At 35.8% G+C, this 21,678-nt stretch overlaps 1 protein-coding gene across 2 annotated transcripts in view; it reads right to left on the bottom strand.

Annotated features, from left to right (window-relative positions):
- LOC128601003 (kelch-like protein 29) overlaps positions 1-21,678 on the bottom strand; it is a 209,833-nt gene that overhangs the window by 53,001 nt on the left and 135,154 nt on the right. For both annotated transcript variants that reach the window (XM_053613846.1, XM_053613847.1), the window contains one exon: positions 1,834-1,972. In XM_053613846.1, the coding sequence (XP_053469821.1) occupies positions 1,834-1,972 (139 nt within the window). The remainder of the gene's footprint in view (positions 1-1,833; positions 1,973-21,678) is intronic.

Genomic DNA, 21,678 nt, shown 5'->3' with positions numbered 1-21,678 from the left:
AAACATATTGTTTATGGTGATCACGCGTATGCTACAGATGTAGTAGATGGAGATTAGGTTGAGAAACACGGGACTATTTCTTTAAGGAAAGTGAGAGTTCACGGACTGCGTGTAAACACATATTAGCAGGAGCCTTAAGAGCAGGATAATCGGCGAGGTTCTGAAAACGTATGCAACACACACACACACACTCAGTGAGTTAGACCCTATACGGTGAGTGTAACACAGTAGTGACCTAAAAAGTAATTACTGATGCAAAGACACCTACTGTACACTGACCTTTTTAACACGAATCAAAATGTTTAAAAGAAAACATTTCAAATTAAAATGAGTAACAAAAACACACATGCACACAAAGTTCAGCAACGCAGCTAGACCCGACGGAGAAGGTCACTGATTCGATTCATTGTCTTTCAAATACGTCACTCTACAGACAGTGCAAGCAGCACATTACACAATGTAATAAGGCCTGGATCCTTAAACTGATTAAGTCTACCTACTATTCTGTAACTCAGGGCTGTCTATTCAGATTTGATGAAACAGTGATAAAACTGATTAAAGTAAAAGTCTCTGTTGCAAGGTCACGGTCATAAAACCTTTGGCAGTGAGACAAAGACATAAACAGTCCGGTTTGAGGAAGATATTAATTAATTGCTTGCCGCTCACTGTGACGAGCGTATCTGTGCCTACGCAGGCAGCAGCCTGGCCTCGTCTCAGCTTTCCAATGAGGCTTCATTTCACTGACCTTCTTGCTTTGACAATGAATTTCTATTCATTCATCATTTTCGAAACGCTAGCACGTCTCAATAACACTAAAGCAAACTGCCTTTACGTACAGTATAGAACAACGAAGGGAACGATTCATCTTCCAGTTCCCATCCATCTACCTTCTACGTTAAAACGCCATGTTATCTAGTCCATATTGTGACATTAGTATCACAAGCTTCTCTCCCCGCCAGACGTTCTTTCGCTTGTGAGATGTATACCTAGAGGATTCCATACATCATAACCTGTACACGCCAAATACTGTACACGTCAACAGTATTTGCAAGCATGGCTCACACGCACTCAAGCACAATGCTCCCACGCACACAAACAAATGCCTCCCTTACTAGTCTGTTAACCTCCTTAAGGTCAATAAACGCACTGGCAGGAATATAAAACGACTGAATAATCATAAAAATGCAGTGCATTCGCAATGTGAGTAGACAAATGCAATATAGAAGAGGTAATATATAAAATTCTGCTCTTCAGCAGTAAATACAGACGATGGCTCTGACCTGTGAAGGTAATGATTCAGCGGCGCAGGAAAAGGAGCTGCGTTCTTTCCTTTGTTTGTAACCGAGTGCTTTTTCTACTATTCATTGAAGCATGAATATTTACCATATGAATGGGATGCTTTTTCTTTAGGCCCTATATGCTGTATGCACTTATAAAACAGCTGACAAAGCTCATCCCATAGCCACATGACAGACACCACACGGCTAGAGGAGGACAATACGTACATGCACAATAAGGTATTCTTTAGGTAAGGCCATTTTATGATCATTTTAAGATCCATCAGTCATGGAACACTTTGTTACTTGTTAATTAGAGAGTGGGGGGAGGAAGGGAAAAGACAAAAAAAAAAAAAAAAGTTGACGCTTTTCCCCCGTTTTGAGATACATTCATTTGAGGGGGAGAAGGAATGGCTGCTGGCCCTGCGATAGGAACCAAAGTCTTCACACAACCTGCAAGAGAGAGAGGGGGAGGCAAGAGAAAAACCACACAAATGTGCCCTATGAAAAGAACGGATCAGATCGACGGCTGGTGAGAAGGGAAGAAAAGGCAAACCTTTTCACCATGTCCTTGAAATACAAGCTGCAGGAAGCTAGAACATTTTGGTGGACTTCAAACTCTTTGCCTTCAACTACAATTTTCAGGTCTGTAAATTCTTTCTCTCTGCGTTGCTGGTTCAGCTCCTTCAACATCTCTGTAGAACAAAAGAAAAAAAAAAAACAGACAATGCCAAATACTGTTTTAGAAATATATGTTTTTATAATTAATAGAAGACACAGAAGTAACAGAGAACTGAAAAAAAAACAAAACAAAACAAAAAAAAAAACGTGGAAATAGCCAACATATCAGCAAATTCTCTATAAGAGAAAAGGAGAAAAATGCACAGCACATTAGACAATAAGCATATATTACAAATAGACACACATCAGAAATTATGCAACAACAAACAACAATGAAACACAGTGCACATTCGCTCACAGGAAAATAGTACTTTGGAGGTTAAAAAACAGCCTTGAATTATCACAGTGTATACAGATGACATTGAGACTCGACACGAGACCCACAACTGGTTGACCTACATGAGCTGGCTACGAGCTGAATATTTAAACTTGAACGTAAACACTTCAATCAAACAGAAGGACATAAATCGATCAAACACTGTTTCGACAGAATTATGAATAATATAATAACTAGACATGCAGGGGATGGATAAAGACACAGTCAGCCACTGTGATACACAAATTCAATTTCCTGATGTGCAAATATATTGCACAGTATACTCAGCCAAACGTTAGAGTCTCTCTCTCTCTCTCTCTCGACTTTTAACGGAGCATTATAAGCTGACATATCGAGGGTAAAAGCTTATATAGTCATCATCTGTAATAAACATGAGGTAAACTGGTAGAAACGCAAACATGTTTGTGCTTGATTAAACGCTGGGTATGAGACACATAATCAATACACCATTATAATAGCGGTTCACCTCTAAAATTTTCAAACTGCAAGAACGGAAAGACATAATACAATGTTATTGTATGAAATTATGAAAACTGCTTTATTTGAAATATTAGTACACCTGCAAAATTCGATTTGTTCTTTCCTGTTAAAATCAGCTCAGGCAGGTTGAGGCAGATACTCAAAAGAGACAAAGCAAACAATTCAGCACACTGCACATCTCTCTATATTAAAAGAGACATTTTTTTACCACTGCTATTTGAAATCATTTTAAACAAAACTGTTTCTAGTGTAATTCAGATCTTTTGTTGTCTGCTCTTTATTGTTTTAATGAGGAAAATATATTAGAAGTGACTGTGCAAGCGAACAGACATATATCCCAATGAAAGATGTGTAGTATGGATATGTAAATGAACTAAATGATTTAAAAAAAAAAAAAAAAGCTAGAACAGCTATGAACTGAGGAGGAAGTGACTCCAGTGCTTAATGAGGCTCTGTAAAGTGAACTTCCCCATCAAAATGTAAAAGAGGGGCAGTACAGGGTCAAGAGCTACTGACTGAGGAGCACACTCACTGTGCTGAGGGAGGGATCTTGGATATTTCTCTTCTCAACACTCTGACTCGTGATATAATCTTTGAGATTAAAAAAAAAAAGCTAATCCTTTTCAGGTATATATCTACAGAAGCCCTTCAGTTGCCTCCTAGAAAGCTCAGAATAATGGTAAATAATAAATAACAATTACTCAATACATTATTATTATTATTAATAATAATAATAATAATAATAATAATGATAGTAATAGTAGTAGTAGTACTAATAGTAATATTATTATTGTTATAATTTGTTTATTATGATTATTATTATTAGTGGTAGTAGTAGTAGGCCTTACAACAATAAAGTTATTATTATTATTATTATTAGTAGTAGTAGTTAGTAGTAGCAGCACTAATAGTATTATTATTATTATTAGTAGTAGTAGTAGTAGTAGTAGCAGCAGCATTACTAACAGTATTATTATTATTATTATTATTAGTAGTAGTAGTAGTAGTAGTAGTGCTAATAGTATTATTATTATTATTATTAGTAGTAGTAGTAGTAGCAGTACTAACAGTATTATTATTATTATTATTATTAGTAGTAGTAGTAGTAGTATTAGTAGCAGTACTAATATTATTATTATTATTAGTAGTAGTAGTAGTAGCAGCAGTACTAATAGTATTATTATTATTAATAGTAGTAGCAGTACTAATAGTATTATTATTATTAGTAGTAGTAGTATTAGTAGCAGTACTAACAGTATTATTATTATTATTATTATTATTAGTAGTAGTAGTGCTAATAGTATTATTATTATTAGTAGTAGTAGTAGCAGCAGTACTAACAGTATTATTATTATTATTATTAGTAGTAGTAGTAGTATTAGTAGCAGTACTAATAGTATTATTATTATTATTATTATTATTAGTAGTAGTAGTAGTAGCAGCAGTACTAATACTATTATTATTAGTAGTAGTAGTAGTAGTAGCAGCACTAATAGTATTATTATTATTAGTAGTAGTAGTAGTAGTAGTAGCAGTACTAATAGTATTATTATTATTATTATTATTAGTAGTAGTAGTAGTAGTAGCAGCAGTACTAATAGTATTATTATTATTAGTAGTAGTAGCAGTATTAGTAGTAGTACTATTATTATTATTATTATTATTATTAGTAGTAGTAGTAGTAGAAGTAGCAGTACTAATAGTATTATTATTATTATTTATTATTATTTATTTATGATGATGATTATTAGTAGTAGTAGTAGCAGCAGTACTAATAGTATTATTATTATTATTACTAGTAGTAGTAGTAGCAGCAGTACTAATAGTATTATTATTATTAGTAGTAGTAGCAGTATTAGTAGTAGTACTATTATTATTATTATTATTATTAGTAGTAGTAGTAGTAGTAGTAGTAGTAGTAGAAGTAGCAGTACTAATAGTATTATTATTATTATTATTTATTATTATTTATTTATGATGATGATTATTATTAGTAGTAGCAGCAGTACTAATAGTATTATTATTAGTAGTAGTAGTAGCAGTACTAATAGTATTATTATTATTATTATTATTAGTAGTAGTAGTAGTAGTAGCAGCAGTACTAATAGTATTATTATTATTAGTAGTAGTAGTAGTAGTAGAAGAAGTAGCAGTACTAATAGTATTATTATTATTTATTATTATTTATTTATGATGATGATTATTATTATTAGTAGTAGTAGCAGCAGTAGTAGTAGTAGTAGCAGTATTAGTAGTAGTACTATTATTATTATTATTAGTAGTAGTAGAAGTAACAGTACTAATAGTATTATTATTATTATTTATTATTATTTATGATGATTATTATTATTAGTAGTAGTAGCAGTACTAATAGTATTATTATTATTATCATTATTATTATTAGTAGTAGTAGTAGTAGTAGAAGTAGCAGTACTAATAGTATTATTATTATTAATTATTATTTATTTATGATGATTATTATTAGTAGTAGTAGTAGCAGCAGTACTAATAGTATTATTATTATTATTATTATTATTAGTAGTAGTAGTAGTAGTAGTAGTAGCAGTACTAATAGTATTATTATTATTATTATTATTATTATTATTATTATTTATTTATGATGATGATGATTAGTAGTAGTAGGCCTTAAAACAATAGAACAGTTGTTATTATTATTATCATTTATAGTATCCTGATAATTCATCTGATAATCATTTTTATCTACTATTTTCACCATTTTTTATACAGCAGTTTAATCCAAGAATCCAATAATTTGGCACATGATACTTAAATGCATTTGAAATGAAAATCCACTTGTCATGTCAAGTTTAACAGAGCTGTTAAACTGTGTAGATCGTTTAGCTAATAAAACTTGCAGTAACTTACTTCCAGTAAAAAACATCTTAAATCCCAGTTCTATTCTTGGACTACTTTCCCCATGTGATTGTATTACTAATTAGTCATGATTAGAAATGACAACTCTGCTACGAAAATGAAACGCACAACAAAATGGGTGGTCAAGTGTGTGTCACAGTTTTAAGACGTGAATGTGACATTACAAACTGCACCAAAGCTATTAAAGAAAATATTGTACTGTAGAATGCGACGTTTCAACACAGCACTGACAAAATGCCACACATAGCTCGCAGGCACGAGGACAGATTGAACTCTGTTAAATGCAAGAAGCTATTTCAAAGTTGAATTTGTCCAAGATGCCAACATAATGGGATTGTGTGGTATGGAGTGAGGAGGTGCAAACACACAGGCAATGATAATGACGAGCTGAACCAAAGTGTTCACTTCACTAATAAAGAGAAATGATTATAGTGTGTTCAAAGCTATCTGTGCACAACGCACCCGCAAATATAGCTGTCTGGCACAAATTCATACCAATTTCGATTCTGAGTGTCTTGCACTACTTGATCTGCTATTGTTAGAACTATTTTCAATCATTTTTCAATTCACCTTGTAGAAATTAGGCAATCGTCCTAAACGTGCTACGTTAACAGATGTGCCAACATTGCTAACAAGAAAATCCTAATAGGCAGAAAGAAGAAAAATAGAATTATACCACAAAAACCCAAGCATCCATGTCGGTGAATGAGGAAAATCGTGAGGCAAAATCAGGTGACACCGCTTTTTAATAATAATAATAATAATAAAACATCTATATTTTTTAATCAGCCAAGTAGACCGTCTCCCATCTTGGGTTCTTTTGGCTCATATGGCAGAGGTTTGTGAATTCACAGGTCACCTAGATAAAGTCAGTAACCACAAAAAAAAAAGTGTGTCTTTTCATATCCACAGGTCCATATCCATGGTGTTCTCTTCATTTCAGTGGAATCCCTTTTCTACTGGTCGAAGTTTGGTTCAACGATTAAGCAGAGAAAGCAGAAATTCATAGTTTTCAGTCAGTACGTTTACACGGACAACAATGATCCAATATGAACCCGATTAAGACGATACTCTGATTAAGAAACTAGCATGTAAACAGCAATTATTGATGACCTTAATCCGACCAAAGTCAGACTCGAAGTAAACACAGATCAAATTAAGACATGTGGAGTATTCCTGTTTTAGTCGCATTATCGAAGTACATTACAGACATGTACACACCTTAATCACACTATTAACATCGTGTGGGAGTTTTCTCCGCATTTTATGACAGGATATGTACACACGGCAGGGCTCGACCGTTTGATGGCAAACAAGAGAGCACGGCTGCGTCCCAAACGGCAAACTTACGTACTATATAGTAGGCGAGATGCACGTATTTTGCCAACTAAATAGTAGGTAAGTACGCGGTTTGGGACGCAGCCCACGGCTTCAAGCAGTCGTCTATTTGTACGTACAGCATGACAAATAATTAACCGCACTTGAAGCGTTCGTAAAATGAAAAATGAAACACCCAAAACTGTATACGGTACCATAACGAAGACCAACTGTATGTCGATACGTGAAATTCTGGAGGGAACGTCGGACGGCGTGGCGCGGGGACGTAATGACGTGTGACGTTAATCGCGCTATGTTCTATAACATGTAACACGGGAACATGAAAGGAATACTCTAAAAGCGACTCGTGTAAACACCTTCATCACAATATTGTCTTATTCAGAATAAGGTGAATAATTAGATCACTGCTGTCCGTGTAAACGTAGTCAATGTCTCTTTAATGGCTAAACCATAGATGTTGGCACATATGCATTAAAAATCTCAGCATGTGTGTCAGTTATGAAGATAATTATGAAATACAGTGATCAGAATGCACGCCTGTTACACCTCGATACTTGCTGTAAACAGTCATCCACTTGAATCTTTCTATTTATGTCACTGCCATTGCAACTGGAGCAGCCATTGTGCACATGTGCGTGTACGTGTGTGTGCTCGAGTGTGTGACCGACATGGCTTTCACCTCCAATCTCATGTCGCAAAGAACACCCAATTCACTTGCAGACCGAATAAAAGAGAGACAGCCGGAGAGAAATGAGGAACTTTAGCTGTAGTTGAACAATGGATCTCTCGCGAAGTTGGTGGACACGGCTGATAGAAAAGAAAATTGCGGCGTATAAGTGGAGGGTCAAGGCCCAGCGAGAAACAGAACATCATTAGTGTGGAGCATGAAACAGCCTGCGGCACATGTGTGCTGTCCCTCAAACGCGCACACACATCTACACACACTCACACAAGAGGATATGCGTGAAGTGCTGCTAGAATTCCACCTCCGCTGTTTAAGTGAACACTTTAAATGTAAATAAATTAGCTAGTGTCTGTACGTTTAACAGATTATACTTTGAGATGCAACATATCGAATATACGTTCTCTATTACTGAATATATATTTCTTACAATATTAGCAGTTTATACAAATAAAATGTATGGGATCTTAAAATTTTGTTTGATTTCCAGAAACCACCACGGGTAAACATTTAATGAATATTTTAACTTGTTCATTTGACTTATTCGTTTTTCATGGACCCCTGAACACAATCACTGTGTCTTTACGTGTCAGAAAAGGAGCTAGGCCATACATTTGGAAAAAAGCTCCACGGAGTCTCCATCTGGTCAGGGTCTGGACTGATAAATCAATCCTACTATATATAGAAGGTATAATTGTAAAAACTCAGCTCAAAATCAAGATCTGTATATTATTTATATATATATATATATATATATATATATATATATATATAAATAATATATATATATATATATTATTTATATATATATATATATATATATATCATGGTTAATTATCTTGAAATAAGCATACAAAGGCATTATATAATTTATTAAAGCATCACATCAAAACAGACGCAGAACTCTTTTAGCTAAGTGTAGCCTATTTATAATGATAATAAGAATGGAAATATTTCAGAGCTGTGTAAATGTGTAAATGAGTAGTTAATGCAGCAGTTACTTGGCAACATTAACATCTTATTTTTTGCTTCATATAGTATTCTCATATTCTTACCTTATATTGTATATGTTACCGTCTCCTTTACCATCTACTGCATGAATTGTTACATTTAAAAAAAATGTTGGATTTTTATTACTTGAATTAGTTCAAGTATTAAACATATATTAAAGATGTAATTTTTTTTTAGGCTGTGGGGAGGAGGGAGGGTGTCAGTAGTTGGTAAATTGTTGTGTAATGGTGGAAAGTATCATATACTCAAAAATAACACAAAATGTATGAGATTACAATTCCAATGACTGCATTTTCTAGACTATGTGTTGCAGAGTTTCTTGCCACCTAGTAATCATGAAAAAATGATATCTTCTAGAAAGGAATTACAGTTTCCTTACAGTTCCAGTATGTGGATGGATTTGTTCACTCAAAATATATACAATATCTACCATTTCTGAAAGATGCAGTACAAAAATAAATGCTACAAAGCCGAGATATCTTCAAAACTATTGAGATTCGTAAAACATTTCTACGTTCTACAAGCCACGAGAAAGAGCAGTAATACGTAAACAGTAATAAACTACACATGCTTTGCTTTTCAAAAAAAAAATCCATCAGTAGTATCAGGTACACTGTGCACTTATAAAGAAACTGTCTGTTAAGTATTTCCTCATAGTTCTTCTGGAGACTTCTGACTGTCACACACGCTTCTGTATTTGCAGATAATCCCTGACAGCCTTCATCATGTTCGAAACCTGGTCTATTACGTAATGTTACTTTCTTTACTCACTTAAATATTTTATCGCTGACATTTAAATTTTCGTTGGAAAAGTAATGTTCGGAATTTTAAAAATGCGTTTTAGTGACCCAGTATTGCAGAAGTCCTCAAATAAACACCTGAGACAACATTTGTATTAAAAAAAAACCAAGGTGCTTAAGATTTGGCACAGTAGTGAGTGTGAACCTAAATGTAAAAAGTGTTATCGTGGTTTTAAATTGCTCGAGAAAGGCTCACACAGAATAAATAAATAATAAATGAATGAATAAATAAATACATTTACTTACACATTAATAAAATTTTAACCAGAATAAATTAATTAATAACCTGACTGGACCTATCCCAGTACACTGCAAAACATAGCTTACTTAGCACATAATTAGAAACAGCCATTTATGAGATATTATGCCTTTATATGTCTTGCAGTGGATTAAAAGCACAATTAATGTGTTAATTATAACACACACACACACACAAACACCTAAAAGCTATTACCTTTGGCAAATAACTTTTGTATAATGGCCAAATATTATGTTTTAAACGAAAAAAAAAGTCTGTAATTACTAAAAACGTTTCATATATTTCTCTTTCTAGCTATAAAGGTCCAATATGTGATCTTTATCAAAAGAATTTAAATAGTCAAGAAATGCTGTCTACACTCTAAGAAACACTGCGTTAATTGGGTTATTTTTTAGCCCAATGGCTGGGTAAATATAGGACAGAACATATTTTGAGCTAAATTAACCTATCAAGTTGGGTTGTTCATTTTAACCCAGCAAATGGGTTGTTTTTCAACCAAAAGGATGGTTTAATTTTTACAAAGACGCTGTAATTGGTTAATTTTATTTCTTAAATTGGGTTCATTTTTTCAGGGTTATTTTTACCCTTTGAAAATGTCAAACATACCACATTATAAACAAATATGCCAACATGGTATCACATTTATTTATCCACAAGAAGGTGTTCAGAACTGTATTGCTAGAGCTTCTAAAGTAGTGTTTATATATAGACTTTATATATAGAGTGTTTATATATAGACTCAAATAAGTCATATATTTAAGAGGAAAACCTCAGATTTTCATCAAAGGAGAAGTTTAAAATATCCACAAAAAACAACAACAACTGAGTAACCAACTTACGATCCATTACAAACAAGTAAGCCAAAGCGAACAAAGATAGCATTTAATGCCATGTAAACTGGACTGCTATTGCACATTTTTGCTTTTCTAGTGTACAGTTTTATGGATAAATATATTGATACAAACCTTGTTTCTCTAAATAAATCTAACGGTCTGTCAGTAAGAAAACCACTACCTCCACCTGAGGCGAATTCAAACAGTCCACGCTGAGTTGATGTGACCCAAGCAGCTGGGCTGAGGCGTCGGGGTAAGGGAGGGGTGCATTGATTCAACTGTCAGCGAAAATGACCCAGACACTAACCCAGCGATTGGGTTACACAAAAAAATATCCAAGACTGAGAAAGTGACCCAATTAAATGACCCAAAACTCTCGACCCAGCGATTGGGTAGAAAAAATAAACCAGCATTTTTTAAGAGTGTAATAATAATAATAATAATAATAATAATAAGAGGAAGAAGAAGAAGAAGAAGAAGAAGAATGCTGCCATTTACTGCATGTGTATATATATATATATATATATATATATATATATATATATATATATATATAAACATAATTATGCACAAATAATTGTATATTAATAATATAATTATAATCTCGTCAAATTGAAGAAAAACATTTAATAAAATTCAATATATTTACATTAAAACAGAATTCATAATTTTTTTAATCCAACCACCAATTTTGTACAAATATTGTTTATAAGTGATTAAAAAAAAAAAAACTATACTACATTTTTTTGTGTTATTGTACATTTATCCAGTATTACCGTATATTAAATATTTCTAAAAGTTAAGCTTTAATTTTTTTAAAATTATATACACTAAATTGGGTTGATAAAGAGCAGCATGCGAGGTTTGAGATGAGGACCTGCACGATTTCTGGAATTTTCCACTTCGCCTGTTGAGACGCAGCAGCAAGCAAGTCTGAAGTAAAAGAAATCAGATGTAACTGTAAGAGATCTTTTTGAAAGTTGTTCACACTTGACTTTATAATCTGCAGCACATATTTATAGCTAGATCTGTAATTTAGCCGAACCATTCAAAATGATATGCCTGTATTAATCAGACATTGTGGAGGCAACAACCTTTTTAAAATTATTAAATTATTACTAACATTATTTTGGGGGAAAATATTTGCAGTTGGCTTCTTGTGATAAACAAGAAATACTAAAGACAAATTAATATTTTTAGGTAAGAATAGATTAAATTCGTACATAATTTCGTTACAATTAATGTTAACTTAGGTCCGCTACATAACTAAAATTTACTTATAACTAGTTGAAAAATACCTCACGTTTCTTCTGTAATATTATTATTATTATTATCAGCTAGCACTGGAGTCGAGTAAATGCTAATTCTGCGTTTGCTATTCTTCATCCATGATTACAAAGATATGATATTATCATATTTTAGGCAGGTAAGACTGCTATTACACTTGGTGTTCTTGTAGACAAGGAGCTCTGCATGAAGTTTCTTTTGTGCTGGAGGAAAAAAAAAAAAAAAAAAAAAAAAAAAAAGCTGCTCACGCGACGTTCACACTGTAACCATGACAGCTTGGGTGTCTACAGCCCAGAAATGCAGTTATTTTTTTTTTACCCACAATTTGGATTAAAACCCAACCTCACTGGATTAAAACACCCCATGCTGGATCAGTCCATATTAGACCCCAGTGCTGGGTTTCCAAACTGACCCAAATCTTAAACCCGGTGTAGTATCTTCAAACTGTGAAGGATATCTTAATGGCAGCGTGATAAAATATCTTCCAAAATGGATCAACATGTTATTGAGCTGCCAAGACATATTTTGTGTTGAAAAGTAAGAGTTTTTATCTTGTATTGCAACATCAAACAAAAGTCTCTAAAACCCCTCTTTGGACAGATAAAAGCTGGAGTGCTGGTGTGAATAGAAGAGTAGGTATAAAATTCATTCTTGGAGACAAGCGAACTGTAGGGTCAAGTACGTAAGAGAATAATAAACACACACAATGGCTGAAAGGCTGTAAATATATATATATATATATGAAAGAAAATGTGCTTGATACACAAGGTTTTTTCCCTGAGAGATCATGGCATAAATCAGACCGCTTTTGCTCGTCTTTCACATGGTGGCAAAGTGGAATAAAATATCTACAGACAGTGGATAGCAAGTGTGTTAGCATAACCAACCTGATATTCTTTGCCCAAATTATTCTATTAGGCAGATGATAACTTGATAAGAAAGTAAGCCATAGCAAGAAGACAATGTAGAACCTCCAAATCAAATAACACAGCAGTACTAAGAGCTATGCTTTCTGGAAGTTTCCATATTTATCCGGAAAGGTTGAGTCACACAGACAGGTGTTTATCTTACACGGACACTCGGAATTGTGCATTTTAATGTTATTTTAAAGTTGCATTTAACTTTCTCGTGCAGTTTATATTACCTTATACGTATGTAAGTGATAAGACGTGCTACATTTCTGAAATAACCTTCCTTCATCGTACAGCTCGAGAGATTTTCTGGGATTCTTCGGAAAACTTTTGGTCTCCATCACAAGAACGTTATAAAGCACTGGTGCTCAGTGTAATCTGTAAAAAGCCCTTTATAATGTGTAGTTTGGGAAAGGAAGTGCTCTCTCAACCCCTGTCTACAGACAGAGTCCTCACACCGTGGGGATTACTGCGCAGATAAACCGAAGGCCTCGTCTTGTGTGGGAGAAGACGCCCTTCAGCCTTTGTGTTCTCTTCTCCGATAGAATCCCAAAGAGCAGCGGGGTATAGACCCATACAACATTCTGAGACCACTGGTCCACACACACACACACCAACAGTAGCTATCAGGTACCTAGCGGGCCTCACAGAACAGAAGTGCCAGCAGCCGTACGTGACGCAGGATCCATCAGGAGCGTGGCAGCAGACGATCTGTCATTTTGATGTGCCTGAGCCACGAGCTGCTGTGATTCTTTCCCTCTAGGTTCACTCGGCTCCACTCTAATAGCTCTAGTTATTAATACTGCTGAGAGACAGTTTTGCCTTCCTAAAGTAACCCCGGCAAAATGCATCTAAACAACGGCACAGTGAGATGCATTAATGACATATAATAAAGCCATACTTCATCAGATGACACTACAGGCAAAATCTGCACAAAGCTGACCAATATGGTGATTACCAGACTCCATCAGGACGGATGCTATTAAGCATGAAAATAACTAAAACACTGCAAACATTTGTTTAATGAAATGCTTAAGCACTTTAGTTTCAGGCTATCAAGAGAGGTTTCAGGGGTTTCAGGGGAGTTTTACACGGACATTCACATTCAGCCTCGCAAAACTGCTCTTTACCAACTGCTTCTTCTTATTTTAGGGTTAATTTAGAATTTCTTATAAATGTGAAAAGTACACTGTGGGCATTGATTAAAAAAAAAGGATTGTTATATTATATTACATTATATTGTATTATATTATATTATATTATAATATATAATAATAATTAGTAGTAGTAGTAGTTGTTGGAGTAGTGTATTGTAATAGTAGTCAAAATATGTTTTTTGTATTATTTCTGATAATAATAATAATAATTATTATTATAATTATTATTTTGAATGCTGAACTGTGTACAAAGAAACCTCCAAAAATTCTAAACAAGCACATCACACACATTACAACTGCAAATGTAGATTTGTGGAAAATGTTGATTGTAAACATGTTAACTGTAAATCTCTTTCAATAGAAGATGCAAAACTGACTTAGTTTGGTTTCTGATTTAGTTTGCTTTAGGGACGAAATTCCATTTATTGAGAGCAGGAAATTTCCAGCACTACCCAGCCTTAATAAATGTACAAAAAAAAAAAAGAAGAGTGTTTATCAAAGTTCTGAGCACATCAGTGATACACACGGTGTCAGGCGGCTCGTCTGGACACAGCAAGACACTGATTAAAAATAGAGAGCGCTGTTATTACTCATGCCTTTATCTTCTCCAATGCATCGATTTAGCCTGGCTACTGTAATTTACTCAAAATTATGAATGCAGGCATCCTGCTGCATGGATAAACACACACACACACACACACACACACATATATTAACAATTAGCAAATAGACACTCTGACACCTACATAATGATAATAATGAAAATACCTGTATAATAAAAGTGAATCTACTGCTCAGAAGCGATAGTGTGTTACAGACCTACAACTTGTGTGTATGTCTCATTACTGGCCTTGTGTTCTTTAATTGATTGTAAATATGCTCATCTGTGTGGCTATCAGCTGGTGATTAAATATCAGCCATCTGCCAGTTTGACTGTTAACCCTAATCAGATCATACTATCCGGGGTCAACACATGTATATCTACATTTAGCAGTGTCTAAGAAGTGACTATGTCAGCTAATTTAACAGACAGCTTTATAGCTAATACACTACTGCCTATTTCATGCCCAGCACACAGTATGGCACATTAACATTTAACACATGCCTACAAAGCCTTAGGCTTAGAGATAAAGTCTGTTAATGAAAACCAAGCAAGATTTAATCGGTCAACTTATGGTTTCATTTGCCAGGCAATGCATCTTTGCATCCACCAATAGCGCCACCTTAATGCACAATGTCAACCGTATTTATACCTGGATGAATATAGTTTAGCATAAAACCGCATCATCAATTTGTTTGCCAGACTCTGAGTATCCTCTTTGTGCTTCATGCCCAAGCAGAACACTCCTACGCTCCAAGACGATGAATGCAATGTGTGTAGGGCTGAATCTGTCTGTGATTTGTTCGAGAAGCATGATAATAATAATAATAATAATAATAATGATAATTAGAAACCTTATTTATAGAGCACTTTTCATACACCTGTTGCTGCAAGTGCTGTACAATCCATCCATCCATCCATCCATCCATTTACCATACTGCGTATCCTCCACAGGGTCACAGGGAGCCTGGAACCTATCCTAGGGAACTCGGGGCAAAATGTAGTGGGCACCGTGGACGGGGTGCCAACCCAACGCAGGGCACAATTCAAACCCGCGTTCTACGGACAATTTAGAAATGGCAATCGGCTTACAGTGCATGTCTTTGGACTGGGGAAGGAAAACAGAGTACCCGGAGGAAACCCCTGAAGCACAGGGAGAACACGCAAACTCTGTGCACAGAGGGTGGGGGCGGGATTCGAACCTCAAACCCCAAACCCAATGCATAAAATCATGCAAATGCAATTACAATATAATATTTCACACCAAACATCACAATGGGGAAAAAATGTGATCTCAGTGACTTTGAGTGTGAAGCTGCTGGTCTCCTGGGATTTTCACACAGAACAGTTTGTACAGTTGACACAGAATGGTGCAAAAAACAAACAAACAAACAAACAAAAAAGAACATGCAGTGTGCAGCAGTTCTGTCAGTGGAAACACCGTGTTGAATGACCAGACTGGTTCGAGCTGACAGGACGGCTAATACAAATAAGCGCTCTTTACAACTGTTGTGAACAGAAAAGCTTTTCAGAACGTACTCCACATCAAACATTGAGATGGACCGGCTACAAGAGCAAAAGTACACACCGGGGTCAACGTCAAAAGGAATCTGAAGCTAAAGAGGGCACAGCACTGGACACCAAATCCGGAGAGTTGAAGATCGGAAAAAGACTAGGCGACATACTTTCATGAACATTAACCAAAGCTCTTGACCTGCATCTGCATGGGTTCATGCATTGCGCAGCTGCCACATGATTGGCTGACAATTGCATGAATAAGTAGCTGTACAAGTGTTCATATTAAACCTGGTGGTGAATGCGTACATATTATTATTATTATTATTATTATTATTATTATTATTATTATTATTATTTGTAGTAGTATAGAAAAATAAAACTGGCCTTCAAAATCAGTGGAGCTCAATGCCATTATATTATATTATTATTATCATAAATTATATATTATCAGTCCATACAGGATTTTACAGAGTTTGTTTTTTGCGTTTAATTTTGCTGTGGCTTTTTTCAAAATTTGCGATGCGACTCGTATTTTTTGTGCTTTTTTTTTTTTTTTTGCGGAAAACTACTCGAATTGATAAAATCGCAATCGCACGAATTGGTCTTTCGCAGTGATATTCGTTGGTAAATGAAAGCTTGTAGCTGTACTCATGTTCGACGCACGTGAATCGAACAGGGCTTTGGCTAAATGCGCATTACGATGACATCACATGACGTGTCTGGGCCCAAATCTCTGGCAAATCTGCTGTAACTTTGAAAAATGACGAGCTACTCCGAATAGTCCACATAATATCCTATATAATATCCTCCAAAATACTAAAAATAGTCATGACCTCTAGATAAATGGCACCCGGTCAGTTGAAAAGTGGGCTAAAATTGACAGAATCTCAACATATTGCTGGTGTCCATACATGACAGGACTGGCGCTGGTATTAACGTAAAAATTAGGAAAGTAATTACATAACTATTTCATTGTCTGTGGAGCTTATATTCTATTTGACACCATATACACATTTGTTTTTATAATCACGGACTACACATTTTTTGATATATATAAATATGACAACGCAGACACATTTTTCAGCTCTGCATTGCTGAGCGATGACAAAACACAAGTTATGGCCCTGACTCAGAAACGATCGTAAAATAAACAGCTTGCACTGTGGACATAAGCCATAACAATTTCACACATAAATTTCACGTGTAAGTCTTTTCCTTGTAAACCTCAGCCGAACAATTGAAACCAGACAACAAATTGGAAACTGCAGGAAACTTCACACCAACAGTTTGTCATTCCAGTTCAAGAAGAAAAAGTCTTTAGTGAAAAGACTAAACGTGTTTCGGTCTGTTGCTGCGTTACAGCCGAGCCTCCGTTTTGGACTGAATTACTTTTATGTTTGAGAATGGGATGCAAAACTATCAGGGTAAATGCTATCAGCACAGCTGGGAGATTTCATGATGACGTTCATTGTGTCTTGCTATTTTCACTTGCATTGCATTGCTATTTGTGTAACCTGGTTTCTCATTCTGTAATTGAACACGTTCTCATTAGCAGAGAACAGCGCATACTTTCACGATCTGCTATGCGAACAGGAAGATCTATAGATAAAACATTACTGCGTATTTTAATTCCTGTGCACAATATTGCATATCAACATTTAACTTACGCCAATGAATCTTTTGGCACAGAGACTGTCTGCTACAGTGCGCAGGGAAATGGAGGCCTTTCCAGGTTGACTCCACTTAAACACACAAATCGATTTGTGCTTGCAGTGGGTATGGAGCTGGAAATGATATGATTCCAGGGTGTCTCGCTGGCCTGAATATCAGCAGCTTGGTAATGAGCAGTAAAAAAGCATAGCCGATCTTCATAACACTTTCATGTTGAGCTTCGACTTCCAAGGCAGGTCTGTGTGTGTGTGTGTGTGTGTTGGTGAGCTCTCACTGTTTCCTCTTTACCGATATCACAGTAAGCCACACAGGACCCAGAAGGCAATTTGACTGGGTATAATAAATGTCCCTTAGGTGCATATTCAAATCTTGGTTATCAAAATATTTGTCATATTAAAGGGAAGAAAAAAAAAAACCCAATAGTCTCTAAGAACTGATCTGGCATCCATTTTCTCTGACCCTTATTCACCGGTACTGTGTTCATCATTCAACTGTGTCAACAACAAAAAAAAGAGGCTCTGCCACCAACAAGAGTCGAGGCTGCTCATTTTCTCTTCTGTTTTTTATTTTTTTTATTTTTAACATCTGGGTCTACATGTTACAGGAAGCAAGCCATCTGAACTAAAGGCTCTTCTTTAACCCAGAGTCTAATCCCTTCTGCCATCAAATTTCCCCTGTCGCTCCCCTAATCACTCTGTCTCCCCACTGAAAACTGGTCATTAAAGCGTTGACCTAGATGGCCTGTATTTGGAGAAACAGAAGCAGAGGAGCAAGAAAAGAAAAGACTAAAAGTAATGGGGGAAGCAAGAGAAATAAAAGGGCAAGCATGAGAGAGAAATGTGACAGAGAGAGAGAGAGAGAGAGAGAGGGGAGACGTGTGCAGTAGGTGACAAGCCGTGGACAATCCAGGAACGCATAGTGAATAAGAGAGAACTCAATGTTTTCCCGACTGCATCTCTGAGTGGACCTGTCTGGTGACGCGGTGTGTTATCTTGAAAAGCGAGTGATTAATGGAAGCGGTGCAGGGTTCGGGTACGGCCCAGTCGGCCAGCGCATGATCAATCTTAATGAGCTCTCTCGCTAGCTGTGTACTATATTAACTGTGAGGGCTGGAACGTATGGGCTCGCGGTGGGATTCTCCTTTCTAAAGCATGATAATGAGCACAGACTTCATCTCCTCTCCCACACCGAGCTTCACTCCAGCTCAGAATAATGTCTCAATGGAGGCACTCCGAATAATAATGCACAAGGGGCTGCCAGTGCTGTGGCAGCAGCAGAATGTATGCGGTGTCACACAGCCTAGGTTGATGATGTGTCTTTCTACATAAGTGAGACGTACAATCCACAATAACAACCTGATTGCTCTGTGAATGTTTACATTAAACGCATTTCCTGAATTTCTTTCTTTCCCTCTGACAGGTGTACTCGTTATATTAAATGTGGCCTGCTAGTAAAACAAGATATTTATGAACAATATATTCGAATTAAGTTTAATACTGCACTTTGTGTACCAAAATTATTTTTCCTTACTTTTTTTTTTTCTCTCTTAAACCATGTTATCCAACAAAACATCAAACGCTGGTGAGCACACACTCCGCCGTGGCTGCAATGAGATTAGAGCTGGAAATCAGCTTTAACTACAGGGCTGATGCAAATATTTTGAAATGCATCTTTAACTCATTCGGCAAAACATCTTTCTCAGTAAATGGCATGTCAGTAACACTTTCTATGCAGCCCAAATTCATAAATCATTATAACTGTGCTTAGAATTCTTTCTAAATACATAGATATAGTATAATTTTTGTAAGTATTTTATAAACGCTAATAAAGGCTGTAATAATGTGCTCTATGTAATTCCTGGATAACTCAATCATGTTCTAATGAAAGTGTCACTATTCATTATAATGAATATAACCTTATTATGTTTTTATAAATCTAAAAAAAAAATATTACCGTTGCTTTATAATGATGAATGATTGGTTATAGACATTGTACAGTACACCACATGGCATTATAATGATAAGCGATGCGTTTGTTACAGCATGACCATAAGTTACAAAGGAATTACTGCCGTTATTAGAGATTTTTTATTTTTTTTAAATGCTTACGTTATCAGCTTACAAAAAATGATAAGCACAGTTATAATGATTTATAAATAGCGGCTTCATAAGAAAGTGTTACCGAGCGGTCTTCAGTAATTCCTCGCAATTTTGTCAGCAAACAGGACAATAAAACACTCCCAAAAGCAAGCGTTTGACAGAGATGCATTTTATTTTTAAATAGGCATCAAGTAGGCTGTACAGTTCATCTATATTGCATGATTAATCTGCTTTACTGGGGTGATCACATGCATTAGTCAAAGCTTTTCCTCAAGATCCAGGGAAGCCTGTGAACTAATCACAAAATGGAGGCATTCGCTTCAACATCACTGCCTCGTCTAATTCAGCAGCCGGTCATATACCTCGTACTTTTCGGGGACTATTCTTCACAATGATGTATACAGTAATCCAAATATTTGGTATTCAACTGCTGGGAATTTGAATTTGAATCAATGTTATCAATGTTATCAACTGTGTCTCACGGGATGTTTTGAGTCTGTTCAAGTTTTTCAGCATTTGAATGACAATGTGGCAGAAACCGCTGTCCGTAAAGCAATTTCAGAAAAAAAAAAAATCTGAAAAAGTGAGTGAGAGAAAGTATCCAGCTTCCATGAATAGCGATAAATCATGTACCTATTCAGTTCGAGTGTATGCCTACCGTTCGGCTTTTGTGTCACCGGGTTAGAGGCGCAGGCGGCAACCCATTCAAAGCACCACACGGGCGTAGGGCATGCTGGCACAAAACAAAATATTTACCAATTTCACATCATTCCAGTTGAAAAACTTTAATTTATATGTAAATGTACATTTATGTGTAAATCACTACTCATCGCTAATCTCTGACGATAATATTCCATCCCGTACTTACTAATGATAACTATATTGCAAGCAGAAATACAATTTCGACATCAAGTCAACCATGATCCTCATCTCGTACAGCTTCGGATTAAAATTTGCATTAGCTCTTCGAATGTGACATTTTCCGAGAAACATAAAGTGGATGCGTGTACGTTCGTATGTTTGAGGGGGGAGGTGTGGACGGTTGTGTGGAAGTGCAGGTGACAACATTAGGAGATCTAACCCTCAGTCTGAGAGCAACACTCATGAGGTGGCCTCTCGATCACGCTGCTAACTACCTGTCCAAACTGATTAGTGTTCTAATTGAGCTGTCTAGACCAGCGTTTCAAACCTTTTTTCAGCCACGGTGCCCTTCGAAAATTTGCCAAAACTTTGTGGCACCCTACACAAACACTAATGCTAGACAGCGTTAGCTACATGAGGATGAAGTTGATGCATCCAGAAGCATCTGAAGCTTTTTTTTTTTTTTAAAGAAATCTGTCCATATACTTTTGCACTACACACGCATCATCACACGCTAATTATTAGGATAAAACACACGCATACGTTATGCAGACTGATGTTGACGTGCTGCTGACATGTCGGGGGGGGGGGGGGAGTCGAGGGGGAGGGAATTATTAAATTTTTTTAAATATATAATTTAGTATTATTATTATTATTATTGTTATGCGTGTGTGTCTTATTATTTCAGACATCAGATATTTATCATATTATATTAAATGTTTTATACACGTTTTTAGCATTTTAGAAATGTTTGAAGGATTTTTTCACGGCATCTCTGCGCTCATCAGACAGCACCCCAGTGTGCCGCGGCACCCCGGTTCGGAAACACTGGTCTAGACCACCCGGGGGTTAGTCCGCAGAAACCAGGACCAGGACCAGGACTAAGCCACAAGCTTCAGCTACAAAATAACTCCAAAGTGAAGACATGAAACGATATATGCTGAAACTGCCAGCTCTTCTGAATATACCTAGGTGCATGG

Source organism: Ictalurus furcatus, chromosome 25 (genome assembly GCF_023375685.1).
Source record: "Ictalurus furcatus strain D&B chromosome 25, Billie_1.0, whole genome shotgun sequence".
NCBI classification, from domain to species: domain Eukaryota; kingdom Metazoa; phylum Chordata; class Actinopteri; order Siluriformes; family Ictaluridae; genus Ictalurus; species Ictalurus furcatus.
This window is presented reverse-complemented; position numbering and strand designations above follow the sequence as displayed.